A 21,838-nucleotide genomic window follows, 5' to 3' on the forward strand; every position below is an offset into this window, starting at 1 on the left:
ATTTTACCATATACTTTCATCAACTCCACGTACCCATTATTTCTACAATAAAAATATCTTACCATTTTTTTGTATTGTCTGAACCTAAATGTGTGCCCAATTTAGAGGGCCTAAATTGGGCACATGGCCTGCTGATGTGTAGTATAAATGCCAGAACGTTTAGTTATAGTGCTGCTGTAGGAGGGAAGCGAGATCAGTGCCACACTTCAACACAATTGTCTACGCTATGGCAAATATTGTAAGCTCCAGATTAACTGTATCACTGGCAGGAAACATGTATACTCAAGATATATCAATAACTGTGCCTCAGCTGCTAGTTTTCTCAGGAAACTCTTTCACTGCAAGTTATTTTCATTTTTATTTTCATTTCATTTCATTTCAGTGCTGTGACTGAAATTGGGCAGATGGAAAGACTGCTGTAATCACAGGTCACAGGTGCCTTCTGTTACCCTAAATGTAGAAAGTGAGCACCGTTTGGGTTGTGCACGTTTGATCCAGCATTGCTTTGGAATGCAGATGAATAAGGTCCAATTATCTGACTGTACTGGTAGACTGGTAGAGAGAGAGAGAGAGAGAGAGAGAGAGAGAGAGAGAGAGAGAGAGAGAGAGAGAGAGAGAGAGAGAGAGAGAGAGAGAGAGACACACACAGAGAGAGAGAGAGACACACACAGAGAGAGAGAGAGAGAGAGACACACAGAGAGAGAGAGAGAAACACAGAGAGAGAGAGAGAGAGAGAGAGAGAGAGAGAGAGAGAGAGAGAGGAGAGAGAGAGAGAGAGAGAGAGAGAGCATCTCAGTCTCTGCAACAGAGCTCTGCTCTACAGCACTTGTACTGAAGTTTACGCACACAGACCATCAGTAAAACAGGTTGGATTTCCAGGCTACGTGTTTTTGAACAACATTTTTGAGATCTTCCTTTTGCAGTTTCTACAAATTGCGATTACTTATATAAATCTACAGAAGTGACGGACACGAGAGGATGGCAGGATTGTCGCACAGTAATCACAGTAATCACTGAATGAAAATGCTTTGACGGCGGCGCACATCCGAGCATCGTTTCCCAGATGTTAGGACTGGAATGTGCATCGCTTTCTCCACATTGTCCTCGTTTTTGTTCAAACCCAGACGAGCGGTTTCTCATCGCAGCCTCACTTACAGTATGAGCACCTGTTGTGTGTCTTTGCTGATGAGTTCATAAGAGACGAGATTTTCCACAACAACCCAAAACCTACAGGTGAGTTTCCGCGTTAGCGACTTTTATCCCCTTTTTTTTCCTTTGGGTATATTTAAGAGAAATGAAGTGCAACAGAATCACACAAAATTGCGTATTTCAAAAAATCGCGTCTTTGCTTCGTTTTCCGGTTGCGACATGAACCACGGAACCGTAAATAATACCATCAAGTCTTCAGCTGGCTAAAGCGCAGTGCAGTGCGTACTGGCTCGTGTCTCCCCTAAACCACGGAGTCAGGCTGATGTCAGACAACAGCACACAACATGGTTGAAATGCATCCCAAACATCACAACTGATTTCTTTCTTTCTTTCTTTTCTTTCTTTCTTTCTTTCTTTCTTTCTTTTTTTAATCTACAAGATATTCATATGCTTTATTCCCTCCACCGCCTCTACATCAGATAACTCTGGAAGAGTTTCTATCAGTGTATACCACATTTTATCTCCTGACTATATACTAAAGGTGCAAGGGGATGTGCTGGTTGTGTTCCTCTCATATTTTAAGAATTTTCATGCATTCTTGTTTTAGGTTTTCATGCATGTAATATATACATGTCTGCGGTCTTCTGGAGAAGCCAAGAGAACACAGCTGCATCGGTTTAAGTAGCCTAGATGTAACACAAATATCTGATTACAGGCAAGTTCTTCATTTTGATCTTGTTTAGAGGGAACCACAAAAATAAAAAATGTCACTAATCAATTCTTTCAGAAATGAACCGCAATAATCAATGATGGATTGACATTAAGATTGATATAAACGTACTGCGCTTAACATTTACTGGTTTTCTTGTTTGTTTAGTTATCTATGTGTTTGTTTGGCTGCTGATTTTTACATTTACACTTTTATCTATCTCCCATTTTCACTTATAACAGGTCTTATTTTCTTTACGACTTAAGAAATAGGCCCTAAATGCCCAGATGGGGTCTGATACACTATTGTGCATAATAAGTGCTGGACAGACTGATGATTTTACTATCATAGTGCTGAGCATCCAATAATGCAGAATATGCATAATTCCATGCCAATCATTTGCAGCTTGTTTGTCAAAGGCAGTATGTGTGACAGCAACATGATGTACCCCACTCAGAGTTCTAATGTCATATTATGTCATCTTGACTGATGCCCGTAGAGATGGTAATCTTATATAGAGTTAGTGTAAGGACCAGAGAAAAGCTAATCTTGTTCATAAACAGCATGCACTTGACTTCCAGCAATCATACACAATCCAAGTGATTTATCAGATAATGTCCATTTAAGTCACAGCACCTGAGACGCAATGCTTGTGTCAAATTGCTATTTCAAATTTAGCACTCAGGGATCATCCAGAATTTTTACTGACATTAAAAATACAAATCATTTTAAATGTTATATTTTTAACTAATATGGCCAAAAGCATGTGATACCAGTAACACCCATATATGCTATTTGAATACCATTCCATTTTTAATCCCCATTTGCTGTTATAATAACCCTCTTCTGGTAAGACTTTCCACTAAATATTGAAGTGTTTCTGTGGTGATTTGCTCATTCAGCCATAAGAGCATTAGTGAGATCAGGCAGATCAGTTAATGTCAGGCAAGAAGGCTGAACACATAGTCAGCATACAGATTCATCCAAAAGGTGTTCAGTAGGATTAAAGTCAGGGCTTTGTGAAGACCACTCAAGTTCTTCCAAGTTTGTGGCAATAGTTTGTGGAATTCACACATTTGGATGTAAAGGGCAGTACCTTTTGTCATATACAGTAGTGTAGCAGTAGTGTATATTTTAATAAACGTATTTTAATAAACAGCTTGATTATAGTTTTGATGTATTTCAGCAGCAAGATTATACTTTATAAGGTCACCTTAGAGAAAATGGTCAGTGCAAATAAAACAGTGCTTTTCTGACTGATCACCTTTATCCTTTACTATAATATTTCTATGTTGAGAGTGCTTTTTACTAGGATGTCCCATAATAAAGGCCACAAGAGCTCACTGCATGATTTAATGAAATGAAAGTGATGCAAAGTTCAATAACCTTTGCATTCAACAATTTGTAACCCAAACGAACACCTGTGGTAGATTTTGTACCCGCTTGTTTAGCCTTTAAACTAGGTTTGTCATATTATTACACATTAAAATATTGCAGATATTTATAATTGATGCAGTTATCTCAGTTACTTCTCATTACAGTTGTAATGATTCACACTGCTTGGCAATTGAATATCTGTCATGCGTTTACATTTTTGGTAAATTGCACACAAACCATTCACAGTCAAAGCTCATTGGATTTCTGGCTGTAGACACATTGGACTTGTGTAATTGTGCGTGAAATGAAAAGTGCTACATCCATGCCAGTCCTCCCAGTAAGCAGTGAGGAAAATGGAAGATGAGGAATGAAATAGAATGAATAAACACATGAATAAACATGCTCATTAAGAAATAAGCTAAAATTAGCCACTGAAAAATAAACTATAATCATATAACATTTTTTTATAATCCATACACTTTTGAATTTATTTAAAATTTTCTTGTATTTACCCAATTACCTAAGCAGTTGATAAATTATTAACCCATGTGTGTATTATTGCACATAGTAACTAAAGCAGTCTATAGCTTTGAATCAAGCTCCACATTTTGAAAATTTCATAAAAAAAACACATTTCCATAAAAAAAAACAACACACACACACAAAAAAAACAAGCAAACAAACAAAAAAAAAGCAAACACAAAGTGCTTCTTTTGAGAATTAGACTGTTATTCAAGCCTGAGAGTGAACCATAATGGGTTCATGTGTAGAGCTAATGACAACACTAAAAGCTGTCTGTCTTTAATGTACTATCCCAACCCTCAATAACCGCAATCCATTGAGTTGTCCTCCTGCATTTGCTTCTGAAATCAAGTCAGTTTTTACTGTCTACTCCCCATGTACAGTGATACATTAGGATGAAGTTGTTAAGACAAAGTGCAATCAGTGCAACAAGTGTAATGAGTCATGTTCAAAACTACAGCTTTAGTTGAGCGATAAGTGTAGGACAATACAATGAAAGCACAATACACACTGCACACTACACAGACAAAAGCAGCAGAATCAGGGTAAACTCGACAGCATAATTAGACAATACAGAGCAGACTAACTGTGCAAATTGCATGTAATTGTCAGGTTTAATATGCCTTGTCTCTTCTCTTTTTTTTGGAACCACTCAAAACCTTTCCATATACTGTAAACTCGCTCCTCTTTATGCAGCCTCGGTGTGACATGGCCTAGCAGCGATGTCCCAGCTGTATTACCGCCGTACTGATAACTCCTCATATCGAGACCGCATCCCACTTCGGATTGTGCGGGCCGAGTCAGAACTGTCTCCCCTAGAGAAGGCCTACCTGAATGCTGTAGAGAAGGGTGACTATGCCAGTGTGAAGCAAGCTCTTGAGGAGGCTGAGATCTACTTCAAAATCAACATCAACTGCATCGACCCGCTTGGCCGCACAGCCCTGTTAATCGCCATTGAGAATGAGAACCTGGAGATCATTGAACTCTTGCTCAGTTTTAACGTATATGTGGGTGATGCGCTGCTCCATGCCATACGCAAAGAGGTTGTGGGTGCTGTGGAACTACTGCTCAACCACAAGAAGCCCAGTGGAGGCATGCAGGTAGGAAAGACACATGACAAAATAATGTCTGTTTATCTGAACAAGGTCTGTAAAGGTGTGTGACCTCTCTTGAATTGCAGCCTCTTTATTAGGGAACTTTACTGTATGTTCCTTCATTCCACTTGAAGATTCCCTTTATGTTCCGTGTTACCTCCTAAACAAAGTTTTTCACACATAATCTGAAAGGAATATGGTGTAAATTTGAATGTTATGAGACATCCTGTTTTATCTTGCTTCAGCTGTATTCCTAGAATTATGGAGCCTGATACCAAAAAAATCCAACAGAACATTTCTTCTGTTTCATTCGTCTAATCTAATCTTTTTCATAGCTCTGTTCTGACATTTAGCCACTGCTAGCCCCTTTACATAAATAGAATAGGCAATAAAACCCAATGGCCCTGAAAGGTTGTCTAAATTGATAACCATGCTATCCACTATCGTTGCAATGCAGAACATATTTTTTATATTAAGAAGCTGCCTGCCGGCAAATGCATCAAATCTATCTTTTTGTGGCTGGAGGTGAGCATATTGTTTGCTCGACTTCTTTTGAGCTCCGAGGAATTATATATTTCTTCAGCAACATATTTGTCATAAATTTGAATGCAAAAGAACTTGAATCGTGAGTTCAGTGACACTAAAATACAGATCCATCATCCAAGTTTTTTATTCTATTCATTTTGCCTGCGGCTTCATCATGTTCTGCAATAAATCTGAGAATTGTTACGCTACTAGATTTAGGTTGTCTTCTTGTTGTCTGATTAAAGATGGCTTGGCAAGGTAAATACTGAAATAGCTCTGACAAACAGCCTGACACCCCAGCCTCACACATGCAATCCGTTTCTGACACCTCCGGATGTAAAATCTCAGGCAATTAAACACAGCAGGGTTTCTCACTAGTGATGTGGTGCCTTCACTTCCTAATAATGGAAGTTGCTGTGTGGAATAAAGATGCAATACCATTATTTTGTTTCAGCATTTTTTATATTATTGTGATATGCAAATGAACTCCTATTACACTAAATCAATGATGGTTTTACAAAAATAGTATCTTATGACCATGTTCAATAATTAATACCCATTTCATATATAACCATTTTATTATAATGGGTTATATCTTCAAGTTAAAGAGTTCAGGTATGGTAATAATTACATTATTCCAAATTTTTCACCCAGGTACCTCCTATTCTGTTAGACAAACAGTTCTCTGACTTCACCCCTGACATAACACCCATTATTCTGGCTGCTCACACCAACAACTATGAAATCATCAAGCTTCTGGTGCAAAAGGGCGTCTCGGTACCCCAGCCACATGAGGTGCGCTGCAATTGTGTGGAGTGTGTATCCGGCTCAGATGTGGATAGCCTGCGCCAATCACGTTCCCGTCTTAACATCTACCGTGCACTGTCCAGCCCATCACTGATCGCCCTGTCCAGCGAGGACCCGTTCCTCACAGCGTTCCGCCTCAGCTGGGAGCTACAGGAGCTCAGCAAGGTGGAGAACGAGTTCAAAGCTGAGTATGAGGAGTTGTCGCACCAGTGCAAACAATTCGCCAAGGACCTGCTGGACCAGACACGCAGTTCCCGAGAGCTGGAGCTCATCCTCAATTACAGAGATGACATGAATCTTCTGGAGGATGAGGGCAACAACACTGATCTTGCCAGGCTCAAACTAGCCATCAAGTATCATCAGAAGGAGGTAAGATAAATCTTTATTTTTTTACTAAAAAGTTTTGCTGAATTTGCATTATATACTATATCTGATCTGAGTGAAGTGAGAGAGTGTCTATAATATAAAAATATATAGAAATTTTGTTTAGATTCATTAACTGAATGTATAACAAGAACCAGTATCTGATCTTTATACCAAAAAACTCACATGTTTCAGGTGCACATTTCTAGGGCTTTTTGAAATGCTTTGAATTGTTCTGAAAGGATTTGTGCATCTTCTATAAATATTACCTGCTGGTATTAGATAAAATGAAGATGACATATAATGGTAATTGAATCCAATATAGCTTATTGGTAATGGAGCCTCATTCAAAGAACACAACTCAGTAGATAAAACCTCCTGTTCTGTTCACTGCTCAGCAATGAATGTCTTACTGATTATATAGCTATTTGGCCACTCAGGGACATGTATTACTGTGATTTTTAAAGCGTTAAGGGGGATTTAAACTATCTGCTTCAAATTACACCTAAGAACACCCTTACCACTGGCAAAATCACTGTAACGCATGTCCTTGAGCAGCCAAATTGCCATAAAATCAAAAGACATGGACAGTCGGCAAGACATCCATTGCTAAGTAGAACAGAAGCTCTTAACTTGGCTTATAGTGTGTCAATCATAATCTTTGTACATTTCTTACTACACCCTTCTTCCATATCTTAAATTTTAGTCCTGTTACATAACATTTCTAATGATACAGCTAACAGGCATCAATGTATTCAACTTAAGGTCATCTGTAGCTCTTCAATGCTCTCGAAGTCCATACAGTTATTTTACATGAATCTATATCACCCCCTTCTGCACAACACACACACTGCAACCTTGGGATTCAGCATAATGACCTTTGGTAATAACCTTAGACAGAATTAAGAGAAATGTTTGCTAAAACAAAATATTTTACAGAGAGTACTCACAGATTACGTACAGCATGAACCGACCACTGGATCTGCTCATTCAATTTTATTCCAAGCAACACGTTTATACTTTGTTCCTTTGTCATCAATATTCAGAGTTTGTGTAAAAAAATAATTAGCCACTCTGAGAAATCAACAACAACAACAACAACAACAACACACACACACACACACACACACACACACACACACACACACACACACACACACACACACACACACACACACTAAACTTAGTTTAAAACTTACAGCTGCTAAGAATCTTCAGTTGAATAAATTATTCCTGCCAATGATAATCTCTATAAATATAATGTCTATATGAAAATTATGCTTTCTCCCTTAACACTTTACACAGTTTAACCTAATAAACATGGTTCATTACCTTTTGTTAAAAACTCTCATCGTAATCACTGAGGCTTATAAAACTAGCATTAACTTAGAGCCCTATCAGAGCAGTCAGGCATGCTGAGCTGTGCTAATATCAGATGCGGCAGAACAACGAAGCTGTCGCAAGATCAGCGCACAATCTCTGTTACCATGGGAACAACGATTACTAGAGATCTCTATCAACACGCCCCTGGAAAAAGCATAAGTATTTACTTGTTCAGGCAGCCATTGGCAAGGAAAAGCTGGCAGCTGAATGCTCACCTGAGACAAGTTAAGCTCGAGATTATCATCTTCATTGACACAATTTAAACAGAGAAATATCTCTCTCTCTCTCTCTCTCTCTCTCTCTCTCTCTCTCTCTCTCTCTCTCTCTCTCTCTCAAATTCTATTATATCAAATTCTTTCAAATTCAAATTCATCTTAGCAGTCAGTTCAGCCTGCATGAGAATCTCCTCCTGTTTGTTTATTTGAATTTGTTGTTTTGGAGTCGCTTTAGAAAAGTGTGATTAAAAAGATGCACAAATTCACTTGAATGCTGTGCAAACATGAAAGAAAGTGAGAAGGTGCCACTTTAAACACTCCATGAGGTAATAATAATATCACCATTTCTCCTACTGTAACAACTGTTACTACTACTACTACTGTTAATAATAATAACAACAACAACAACAACAACAATAATAATAATAATAATAATAATAATAATAATAATAATAATAATAATAATAATAATAATACTAATAATATCAACAACAACAACAACAACAACAATAATAATAACAGTACAACAGTTATGTCAATGGATTACTGGCTCAGGTGTCTCAAGCAAGACTTGAAACAATCATTTACATGACAGTGGAATTACCTCACCAAGATAATAAAACCAACATGTATGTGTCAGAATATCCATGTTTTGCCTTTCTGCACTCTGTCTCAGACACTCTTGCCAATAGTAATAATAAACAGCATAGTTCCATAGTTCCAGAATCTACTCGACCCTGGGAGCAGACTAACATGGCACAGTTCACGAATTCCATTACATCAATCAAAGTTACATCCAACAAACAAAACAGTGAAATCTATAACCTTTTTATTAAGACAGTGAAAGCTACACTGTGAAAACCCTGTGACTTTTTTTTAAATAGCGTTTACATTTAAGTGGAGAGGGCTTATGTCTTTGGAAATTCTTATATTTAGTCCTATTCATAAACAGTTAACAACACAAGTACCTGAGTATGTGTATCTAAGAGCACTGATTTAGCAGTGAGTGATGACCTGTCAGGTTGTCATGATGTAATTAGTCATATCAGCATTGGCTTATGTGCTGCACAGATGACTGCAAAAAAAAAGTGTAGAAATCTGATCCAGCAATTTGAATTTCATGCCATCTGATCAAAAACAGAATTATGAATCTGGAGTCACTGGGAGTGCTTTTATCTCCTGAAGTCTGCTTTTGAAATGTCATTTGGTTTTCATTACCTATACTGCATGGATTACAGGGCTTTGCTCTTATAACTGGCAAAAACTACAAGCGTTTTAATGGTCTAAAGATTAATCTTCACTGTATAAGTGATAATCTAGTATATTTTAGATCGCAAAAAAAATAGTCTCATGAGAATCTTTGTGCAATGTGTTTTCCATTTTCGTCCCTTTCAAAAGAGAAGCTTGCTCAAAAATGTTCTTTTAGTACAGTAAGTAAAAGATACCAATTTCTTTGCTTTACTAAAATCTCTAACAATACAATATTGTACGGTCACATTTAGTTGGACTTCAAATGACTTAAAAAAGAATGTTTGTTTTTTTTCCCCCTCTGATTGCTTAGTTTGTAGCACAGCCAAACTGTCAGCAGCTCCTAGCATCCCGCTGGTATGATGAGTTCCCTGGCTGGAGGAGACGTCACTGGGCTGGCAAATTCGTCACATGCATTTTCATCGGCCTCCTCTTTCCTCTGTTCTCCATCTTCTATTTGATAGCCCCCAAGAGCCACTTTGGTCTATTTATTCGAAAACCCTTCATCAAGTTCATCTGCCACACTGCCTCCTACCTGACCTTCCTCTTCCTCCTTCTTCTGGCCTCCCAGCATGTGGTCACCACTGATTCGGATCGGCAGGGTCCAGCTCCCACCGCTGTGGAATGGATGATACTGCCTTGGGTGCTTGGTAACTCATAGCATACTTTAGTTAAATATATCTAGAGAATACAAAATAAAAATACAGATTTCTGGCACAGAGTAGCACAATGGGCAAAGCTGTTAAAATAAGTGGGAAGAAATACAGATCAAGTGTTAGAAACATGAAATGCATGTGATGTACAGTATTGGGAGCTGCAGAATTGCTAGTCATTTTTAATTGCATTGCTTATAGGCTTTATCTGGGCTGAGATCAAACAGATGTGGGATGGAGGCTTTCAAGATTATGTCCATGACTGGTGGAACCTCATGGATTTTGTCATGAATTCTCTCTATTTAGCCACTATCTCTCTAAAGATTGTAGCTTATACAAAGGTAAGATAATAAATAATTGATATCTGTGCTATAAAAAGTCACCACTACATACGTCCACCAAAAGATTATTGCTGTCTTTTTGTTCTCTCCAGTATAGTGGCTTTAAACCTAGGAATGATTGGGAGATGTCGCATCCTACCCTGGTGGCAGAAGCATTATTTGCCATAGCAAACATCTTCAGTTCTCTGCGCCTAATTTCACTCTTCACAGCTAACTCCCACCTGGGTCCTCTGCAAATTTCTCTGGGCCGCATGCTCCTGGACATCCTTAAATTCCTCTTCATCTACTGCTTAGTGCTTTTAGCCTTCGCAAATGGCCTCAACCAGCTATATTTTTATTATGAGACCGATGCTTCAAACAAGACAGGGAACTGCAAGGGTATTCGTTGTGTACAGCAGAATAACGCATTCTCTACGTGAGTCACTGCATACTGTATCTTAATCTGGGCTCCATTCTTGTAGGGAATCATTCTCTGTTTTATTGAAATTATTTGTGCTTTTACAGGTTATTTGAAACCCTCCAGTCTTTGTTCTGGTCCATATTTGGTCTCATTAGTCTGTATGTGACCAACGTTGACCCAGAACACCAGTTCACTGAATTTGTTGGAGCCACCATGTTTGGAACCTATAACATTATTTCCTTGGTTGTGCTTCTCAACATGTTGATTGCCATGATGAACAATTCCTATCAACATATTGCTGTGAGTCTTATGTTTTCTTTTTCCTGTCAGACACAGGATTCTATATATACAATATATATGCAGACACAAATATAGCTTTATGTTATTTATTGTTATAAAACTGCATGAGTCTAATGTTTGTGGGTGTAGCCCAATTGTATTCCTGTTTTCATGGTCAGAAATGAATGCAGACATAATGACATGGTTGAAGCTGCTCAGCAGGGGTTGTAACAATAAAAATCTGCTGCCAGAGTGAGCTTTTCAAACCCTCTTTACTTCAAAATGCACTAAGATTACCACCCATTGAGATATTCTTTTAGAGCAGTCACAAGGACAGATCGTTTTTCTGAAAACAATGGTTTCAAAAATCCTGTCCAATTTTTTAGAACCTAATTTTGCACATGTGGCTACCTATTTTATCCAATTCAAAACAAAGAACTGAGATGTGTGTATTAATGTAAACCAGGCCTGTGATGTCATTACATAAATATCATCTAAATTTTCTGCAGTCATTATACAAGCAGAGTAAGATCACCGCTATTTTTAGAGTTGTACCAACAACCAGCCATCAAACAGTTTGGCCAAAGAAAACAACAGAAAACAAAAGATTCAACAAACAATAGAATGTTTTAGGCTGGACAAATCATTCATTCATTCATTCATTTTCTACCGCTTATCCGAACTTCTCGGGTCAAGGGGAGCCTGTGCCTATCCCAGGCGTCATCGGACATCAAGGCAGGATACACCCTGGATGGCAGGAGTGTCAACCCATCGGCGAGCACACACACTCTCATTCACTCACGCAATCACACACTACGGACAATTTTCCAGAGATGCCAATCAACCTACCATGCATGTCTTTGGACCAGGGGAGGAAACCGGAGTACCTGGAGGAAACCCCCGAGGCACGGGGAGAACATGCAAACTCCACACAAAAAAGGTGGAGGCAGGAATCGAACCCCCAACCCTGGAGGTGTGAGGCAAACGTGCTAACCACTAAGCCAATGTGCCCCCCCTGGACAAATCAATCACCAGTTAAAAATATCTGACCACATACCCTATACAGCCTATATTTCTGTACACCAAACCTGGATAATTCCCGGATTAATGTCATCATACGTTCTGTGATCTGTGAAGCTATCTGGAGTTGCCTTTTCCTTGGGATTAAATGTAACATCTTCTAAATACCATATGATAACTTATTTCCATTCTTTCCTTTGTTTTCATGCTTCCTATTCTCAACTATGGAAACATATTTGGATACTGAAATATGACAATGCATCGTCCACAAACTGCCCTCTTTTCAGTCCCAGAAACTGTTCACAGCAAATGAGAGAGTAACACTCTCTCCAGTCAAGTCTTCAAAATATTGGACTACATTTATAACAGACAGTAACTTTTACAGAAATTGAATTCATACTGGTTTATTCTGAACTTGTTTCCTCAGTTCGACCTCAGAAGTATCTAAACTTATTCAACAGTATTTTTCACACAGTCCACTGATCCACTGTGTCCTGTCACTTCAAGAATTATTCAGTATGTAGAACCAAGTCCCTCCTCTCTTCTTGATTTCATGAATCTTTCTAATCACTCCCCATGGGTATCCAAATGATTCACAAATAGCATTTTTAGATGGTGTAAGGTTCCTACTATCCCAGCTCAATAGTAAAGCATCCATGTTTTTTATATAAAAAAAAACCACTCATGCGTGGCCGCTGGGGTCTAGAGACAGTAGATGGGTTTCATCACTGTGCTCAAGGAAAGGTTTCATTTTTTTTAAGTCATGATGCCTCTGATGTTTTATATACAGTATGACCACTGATTCCTAACCTGCTTCTTGCATTGGTAAGACCTAGAGGTGGTCCTGGTTACTCATGTATTTCAGGTTATGAATCATTATACATTTGCACGGTGCTTTTATGACTAAGTGCTGTACTCTGCTCTCAGTCACCTGTTTCTTTCATTCATTGCATTTAGTGTATAACCACTTCAGAAACTCTTCTTTGCAAAGTCCTCAAACTGAAGCCTCTCTTCCCCGTAACTTGCACTGAAGCTTCTCCTGCTCCTTACATCGTTTGCATTAAGGCCTCTTCTGCGCTGTTCAAGGACTGTGCCTACTCCTTTCTAGCTTCAAGAAATCCATCACTCCATCTTGTTTTCTTAATGGAGGTTATCATTGCACATGTTTGTGCTGACAAGGCATCTCATTTTTCTCTCGTTCCACAGGCTCTGCATGCCCAATCCATGGCCCCCTGTCCCCTCTGAAATCACTGGTCATTCAGCTCTTTGAATACCAGATGCATTTGTGGGCCTGCTGGCATGCAGAGTCCAAATCTTCTTTACCAAAAATGTATATAGACAGACTTCAAGAATTATTGGCAAAAATAACAATGTATTATGTTATATATTCTGATATGTGAGGATTATTGCTTATAGTTTTTAATTTAAACATGTTTACATAAACATAATGTTTACCATTAGCACTTGATAATTTGGGATTGTCTACACATAGAATATATGTACAGTACACCACCAATGTCCTAGTAGTAATTATCTTGGGTGTAGGCAAATGGTGCAAAAATATGCTACTTAATTAGTTAGCAGTTTCAACTAGAAAATGTACAGTGCTCCATATATTACACAAATTATATGGGTAAATAATGTACAATGACATTATTGCAATACTGTGTGCTTAGCATGATATGCTGAATATTTATTTGTCTTGTGTTTCACTTTTTCCCTCTTTCTGTCTTATTTCCATAAATGATCCTCCTTTCGGTTACTTCATAGGACCATGCTGACATTGAGTGGAAGTTTGCTCGAACTAAGCTGTGGATGAGCTACTTTGAAGAGGGAGGTACTTTGCCTCCTCCATTTAATATAATCCCCAGCCCTAAGTCTGCATGGTACCTGATCAGGTGGATCAAGAAGCACATATGTAAGAGGACAACAGCAGAGAGAACCGAGACTTTTGGATCAATTAGCGTAAGACTTTATCTTATATTTTTTCTATTTTGCTAAATTTTGAATCTTAATTGTTATTTTTTTATCATAGCACATGAAAGCAATACAGACTTATTGTGGTAAATAAGATGTTAAAGAATTTTAAGCATGATTTTTATGTACTAAAATCAATGCTGGGAGCCTCATTGCTTTAAAACAGAGCAAACCAGAGTCTGTGAAAGTGTGGTTAAGTCAATAGTCAAGCCATTTCCATCCTCCCACAGAGGAGAGCTGCAAAGAACGTCCACATCAATCACCAGTATCAGGTAATGATGATTTTTTTGAAGCTGATACCCATTATTTCTCTCTGCATTTGTGCTATATATCAAATCCTCAGATGACTTACTGTTGTGAATATAGTCCCCTTTAATCTCTTATGTCATATATCATCTTGTGCATTTCCCACTCCTTTCTCTAATCTTGGTACTACAGATGCTTTTAATGTTCTGTTATACCAGTTGGAGTAATTCAACGTCCTACAGACTGATCTCTTATTGATGGCTATTAGCCTTATCTTTTCTTGCTTGGTGTTTTTGCAGGAAGTTCTACGAAACTTGGTGAAGCGGTATGTGGCTGCAATGATCAGAGATGCCAAGACAGAAGAAGGCCTAACAGAAGAGAACTTCAAGGTAACCAGATCTTTTTTATAGCAGCTATGTGATGCAGTTACAATTGAATAAATCATGTCTCATATTTTACAGGAGCTAAAACAGGACATTTCTAGTTTCCGATATGAAGTTTTAGGAATGATGAAAGGAAATAAACCAGGACTACAGACTTCTAAGGGAAGCAAAGGGGCCTCAAACATGGCCTATTCTGACCATCCTAAGAAGTGTTCAACAGCTAATACTGGAGAACAACTGAAGAGCAAGCTAAAACTTTTCAGCGTTACTGCATCTATTCTTCAACAAAATTCAAAAGCAAATACAAAGAATACAGAACACTGCCTTGCTAATGGGTCCATCCCTACACCATCAGAAATTACTTCGTGCAAGAGGACAACAAGTGATATATCTGGACTGTATCACCAAATCAGGCATAGGGGGACAACCGATCCTGGCAGGATTTATTCTGTGTGTGAAGAGGTTGGGGAGTCAGATACAGAGGAACTGGTGGAGAATAACAAGAATAACAAAACTTCTGAGTCACTAATTATGAACAAGTCCACTGAAAATAAAATTGATGAAAGCTGTAGTAAGACAAAAGAAGTGCAAATCGTGACAGAGGAAGGAAATAGAATTTCTGACATACCATGTATATGTTACGAAGATGGGAATGATGATAATACTGAAAACGATGAAGAAATCAGCAGATTATAGTAGCATATAACCACTATGTGAGGGACAATCAGACACCAGTTATGCCAAACTGTAGTAGTTTCTTTAGGTATCAACTTGTCTGAACTGTTACAGATTTCCATTCTTCACCAAGACCATAAACAGTAATCCCTTAAAATGTTAACCATTTCAGCCATATTCCATATACAGATTGCCTGAATAATCATTCAAGGACATGCCCTGCCCTGCCCTGCTTGCTTGTTTTCTGTTAGACTCAGGAATGACTTTAAACTTTGGGAGTGTTTTAGGGATTGGAAGCGATGCCCTCAAGAGGATATGCTGCCAGTTATTTTTGTCCATTAATACCTGGTCAATACCATGGTATCCATATCTTAGAAAATTTTTTCATCAATATTCTACTAGCTCAACTGCTTCTCACAATAGAATAAAATTGAAGGTGTAATAAGAGAAATCTATGACAGAACACTGTCCTGGTAAGGCTTTTATTATTTCTTTTAAAGAGAAATCTGCATAATATCCACTGGCAAATCTACGAGCCTTTAGGGCAAAATAAAACATCTTCACAGGTTTTTAGGATGGCTGGCTGAAGCTGACCAATACCAGTTCACCACCCTGAAATTTCTCATATGAAAAAGCAATAGCTAAGCCTCCATGAAAAGGAATTGCACTGTTTCATTTACCAGCTGATGCTAACTTTGGGATGTATTCAGAGTTGAATTAAGCATGGCTATAAAATGTTAAAATTGTAATAATTATAACAGTATAAAAATAATCATATCATATTCCCTGAATTTTAAATTTCATTACACAGATACATAGACTTTTCTTATTCAGATAATACAGCACTTCTCTAGAAGACTAAAATGTATATGGCATGATGGGAAACATAACTACTTAAAATCTGAAGGATATGAGCTTTTGGTTGTACTATACTATTCCTCCATTGTCCATCAATCTTACAGTTGGGGGCGTATTGTCCAAAACTGCACAAATACTAATATCACTTTTGATTTGTTGGCATACTGTGTAGTATGTGTAGCATAACATCCAGTTTGTGATGCAGCCCAAATATTTACAATAATTAAGTATTTACAATAATTAAAATCAAAAGTTTGTTGCATACATCAGTGTTGTTACTGTTATAGTTACTGAGTGCCAGATGATGAAAACACTCAGCAAGATGTGATCTTTTAGTGTCTGCTATGAGCATATAATAATAAGTCACATAACATTAGATAACTAGCTACAATTTGTTTAAAGCAATGTTTGAAGTGCTCTGCTGTAATTTCATGGCAAGTTTTCTAGACTGTGTCCTCAGTGTTGTTTTCTAGTTGTAATTTTGAAACCATTTGTCATAAACTGTTAGCATACATGCTAAAACTGTTGCCAGAGTATAAAAATACAAGCAGTCACAACTCACAAACACCCCATAATAATCCCAACCCACAATCCTTCCACAGTTCTTTAGCTCAACCAACATCTCAAATCATTTCAAAAATAAACACAAAGGTAACATAATCACAAAGGTTACAAGGGTTACTCTGATCACTGTCATCTATCATTCACAAGTTCACATATTACAGAATAAATTGGAATTATAAAAAAGCTAAAATTCTATCAGGAATGAATTCTTTTTTTCATCTTAAAATGTAGTATTGGATTCTCACCCTCGGGCTTTGTTTAGCCTCTCATATACATAGTTTATTGTACAATAATTGGATTTGCTTGATCAAGTTTTATTTTTGTCAACAGGCAGCCAAATAATTCAGTTGATCCATAAACTCAATGGATAAATAATATTTATTGTAAATAATATTTAGTCGAATATAAATTGCTAATACAGTTAATTTACCCTACTATAAAGTGTTACTAAACAAAAGTGTTAAAAACAAATCTGGCAACCTTGGAAGTAGGTGAATTCATTAATCTGATTGAGTTGAAAAAGTCAAGCACTTGATGAAGATGGTTCTGAAAGTGCAGCGTTTTCTCAGCGTTAGAAACAATGACATCAATTTTGAAAATAATATTCTGACTTAAGTGGCCAACTCTGAATACAACCCTTGTTTCATTAGCTGAGACATTTGATGTCGTCATGCAGCCTATTGTAGTATACTATTACTATGCAAATATTTCATTTACTTTATAGAGAGTTAGCAATCTTGGACACTCATGATGAAGAATGGAGGAATGAGAGTATTGGACATTCCTGTATTCAATAGTTATATCATGTTATTGGCTAGGCAGCCACATTTATATGTGGTATATATGCCCAACTTCAATATCATGTAGCCTTTATATCATATCTTTTTATCTATTCAGCTTGTCATACTGAAAATCTGTCATGTATACACTGTATAATTATTTAAAATCATTCTATACATTTCAAACTAAATAACTACATCACAAGTTTATACTAAAAAGGTACTGAATAACATTTTGAATCTGAGCGGTCTGTAAGTCTACCATGTGAGCATAATGAACAGTGCATACATGTTTGTTTAAGGGGCCAGTGCTGTATGCTGAATATAAAAAAGTGAAAATAAATAAACTAACTACCTTACATATTACCTTACTTATTATTATTATTATTATTATTATTATTATTATTATTATTATTATTATTATTATTATTGACATTGTGGAACCTGCTCTGTGTCTTCATACAAAAATGAACAGACCCATTAGTTGATTCAAGATTCATTATTAGAAAATTATTGTGTGCTCTTGTCATAGGATATACATTGAGATTAGATTGTAAGGGGCTCTGGCAAGTATAGCTTTGTTAGCATAAGAGTGGACATTTCTGGAGAGCCAGAGAGCACAGACCTGAGAGCACCTTAGTACATCATGCATTCCCCCACTTCACCTAGGAGAAAGCATTAGAGTGCTAATAGTTTGACTAAACAATTTAGTTTCAACCTAGACTGGACAGTCCTGGCCAGACTGTGAAGGCTTTGTAGAAAAATGTTCTGGCTCCAACCTGCTCTAGGTTCTAGAGCATGCACCTTCTAAATTTGTGGCAGATCATAATCAGGTCAAAGCAATATTTTATAATAAATATTAACCTTTACTGGGAGCCAGTGTCTGGTAAACTTACTATTTTTCTGAAAAAGGCAATCCCAGTTATATTGTGAGCTTAAAGTTAGAGAAGGTAGTCAGTAATCACAGAAAAGGTGTTTATGCAAATGATGCATGTTAAAGATACTACATAATCAAAAAACTAAATAGTAGGTCCTTTACTGCTTTAAGCAGTGCTCATTGCTCATCCAGAACAAGGTTATCAACACACTGGTTACATAGTCACACATGTAGCAGTATCATTCACAACACTAGTAGAGGTTCATATGCATGTTGGTTTGCAGGTTATGTGCTAATGCAGTTCTGCCAAAAGAATCTCGGTCCTGAATTTTTTTTTTGTCAGATTGCAAGCAAGAATTTCTTCGCTTCTGTAGGAGTTCCACATTCATTGAACTAGACACTGAACTATCATATTTTTTCTACCTCAGTGAGCCTAATAGGAAGACAGTTCTTAAGACGAAAGATGTGAATCTGTCCACTTTCAGAGCTTGCTTGCTCAGCCTCTAACTTCTAATTTTGTGCCTCTGTGATATTTGCAATCAACACTTGTCTTTATAACCCGATAGATATTATTTATTTATTGCAAAAGAGCACTGAATCAATGCCATAGTGTGAGCAGACCTTACTTTTGACACCTGCCATTTTGATGAACTGAAAGGCACTAAGCATTCAGCCTTAACTTTGCTGCTTTCCATTACTAGGCTTGTAAGTAGTAACATCCCAGTCAGACAGATTGGCTGCATTTGAATGATTTGCAATCATGAATGATTCCTGGTGTCAGTTAGTTAGGACTCTAGCTGCTGCTGCTTGTTTATGCTTCTACTAGAACATTCAGGCAGTAAGGCATTACAATAATCCAAACTAGAGGTAACACTTGATGTCTTGGTGATTTGTGCCCATAATGCTCACATCCTGATCTGACACAAACCATTCTATTGTTTTAGGTTAGTGTGATAGCATGATCCTGACACATGACGCATCCTGTGCAACTCTACATGCCTGCCGTTACAGTTTCTAAAAGTGTTTACATATGCCTCTTTTTATACGGTAGGCTGACAGCATTCTAAACCACATTTGGTTCTATTATTTAATATAGTTAGTATATAGTATCTATTATTTAAAATACTAATAATAGTCATTATTTAAATTATGTCAAAAGCTTCCTAGACTATTTGAAATAGAAGAGTTTGGGAAAGATCAACAAGTAAAAACAAATTATGAATTTAGAAATGTATAGCTTTATGAAACAAAATATTTTACCATGCCTGTATTATAGAGATGCTGTCAAATTTGGCAAGAATAATATTCATTTAAACATTATAATGATCATCACCCAAGATGTACAGCAACTCAAACTGGTAAATGACAAGATTAAAATGGAAAATTGTAGTGATTTTTGCAACACAGGATTTTTATAGGATACACACACAGGGTTATGGTCATCACTTTGCTAACTGAAAGAAAACTGTGATATCCAACAAGTCACAAAGAAAGTCACCTTCTGGTAGAAATGCAAAGAAGTGGAACTGGTCCATCACAGTATTTTGAAGTTAGACAATCCTTGGAAAAATTCCTGAAATGTGCAGCATTAAATAAATAAAGAATCTCACTGCAAAATAAAAGGGATATTCTAGAGATGATGTTAATTACTAATGACTCAGTTCTTTTGTCTTTTAGCATGATGTTTGGTGCTTTTGTTTTCTTGGCAAGAGCCAAATCTGGCTCAGTTTAATATGAAAAGGCTGCTTTGGTCTTCTTTTTACTTGTTCTCTTAATATTGGCTTCCTTCAAATACAAAAATCAGTGCATTGAGGTAAACATTCCTCTCACTGCAAGCTGTTCTAACACAATTATACATTAATATCAAAATATATAGTTCAGTGTGGTAACTAGTTACTGCATTTGCTTTATTTATTTGTTTTCATTCAAGGTGAAGGAATTTAATAATACTAATATTAATATTAATATTAATATTAATATTAATATTAATATTAATATTAATATTAATATTAATATTAATATTAATATTAATTAATATTCATACATCCATTAAAGTAGCCAACATTTGTTTTAGTTTTTTTTGTTGTTGACATTAGGAAACAAGGAAAGCGAGAACAAACTCTAGTTAGTTGCTAAAAACACTACTTTAAAAAAATCCCGAAATGCGCACAGTCATATATATGCACACAGTCATATATATGCAGCAAAGGTCATCGATCATACCAGTACAGGGAATTAATCAACAGCTCTATTTTCAGTTGACACTGCAAGATTCTCCTAGCTTGATCACTCTGTAGATATGCAACACAAATCCACAAATCTAAATTATTTTCCAGTCTAGCGTATTGCTCAGTTTCAGATGTCAGTCTACTAGATACAAATAATGAGAAATGCAATCTCTAGAGGCTACGAAATGATGGTAATGCGTCATAAAGGTTGAGGCTTGGAATGAACCCTCCAGGAATGATCCAAAAATCACTATGAAGTTTAGGGTTGATATGAGTTTCTATGTTCAATGTTTAGTTCCACGCCATCTGTTCAGGACTGTTGGCTCATAACTGTAAGTTAGCTAATCCTTCTAATCTGGATTGTGTTACATCTGATTTCATGATTACTTTTTGGGAAAGATCTGAAACATTCTAGCAGCTCAGCCAAATAAACAGATTCCCTAACATTCTAATTTGGCGGTATAGTGCTGTACAAATAACATGCATATTAAGGTAAGAAAGTAGAGGTATGAAAGGATCTACTGACTGCATCCACTGTGCATAAAAATCAGATACCCAAATATCCAGATATCCAATATCTGAGTTTTATTTATGTATTTATTTATCTTGACAGGAGCCAACTTTGAATGGAATATTGATTCAGTTCAGTTAAATGTGCAATTTATTTTCTGTGTATAACTATTTTTTCTTTTTTTTTCATTTAAATTTACAACAAATAGCACGTTATCCAGAGCCACATCAGTCTCATTTATACACCTGAGCAGTTGATAAAGGGCCTTGCTCAAGGGTCATAGTGAGATTTGGACACAACCCTCTGATCACTAGCCCAGCTCCTAACCACTTAGCTACCCCTGTCGATTATTTCAATTCTGTGGTGGTATTGTGCTGCTATGTCTCCACCACTAGAGGTAGTGACACACACACAGTTTAAGATAACATTAAAATGGAAAGTGTCCACAAGTGAGGAAAGCAACTCACATTTCTCACATTGAGTTGTCTTCCACATGATCGTGTCCCCTATTGTGTCTTTCCTGAGCATCTCTCAGTCCCAAAGAGAGTGAGTAAATTGTAACTCTGCTTCCTAATTTAATTATTTTTACAATCCTCTAATTTGATTAGAATTGGTCCATTGGTACTTAACTGAAACCTTGTAGAAAGGGCTACAA

The 21,838-nt window shown here is 37.0% G+C and overlaps 1 protein-coding gene across 1 annotated transcript; it reads left to right on the top strand.

Annotated features, from left to right (window-relative positions):
* Positions 1-795: 795 nt before the first annotated feature.
* Positions 796-20,028, top strand: trpc4a (transient receptor potential cation channel, subfamily C, member 4a). Its single transcript, XM_027171673.2, has 11 exons — positions 796-1,233; positions 4,454-4,857; positions 6,031-6,552; positions 9,706-10,042; positions 10,247-10,386; positions 10,479-10,801; positions 10,891-11,086; positions 13,856-14,050; positions 14,293-14,334; positions 14,608-14,697; positions 14,770-20,028. The coding sequence occupies exons 2-11, from the start codon at positions 4,480-4,482 to the stop codon at positions 15,385-15,387; spliced, it is 2,841 nt and encodes a 946-aa protein (XP_027027474.1). The 5' UTR covers positions 796-1,233; positions 4,454-4,479; the 3' UTR covers positions 15,388-20,028.
* The last annotated feature ends 1,810 nt before the right edge of the window (positions 20,029-21,838 follow it).

The sequence above is a fragment of the Tachysurus fulvidraco genome, chromosome 20, assembly GCF_022655615.1.
Source record: "Tachysurus fulvidraco isolate hzauxx_2018 chromosome 20, HZAU_PFXX_2.0, whole genome shotgun sequence".
NCBI classification, from domain to species: Eukaryota; Metazoa; Chordata; class Actinopteri; order Siluriformes; family Bagridae; genus Tachysurus; species Tachysurus fulvidraco.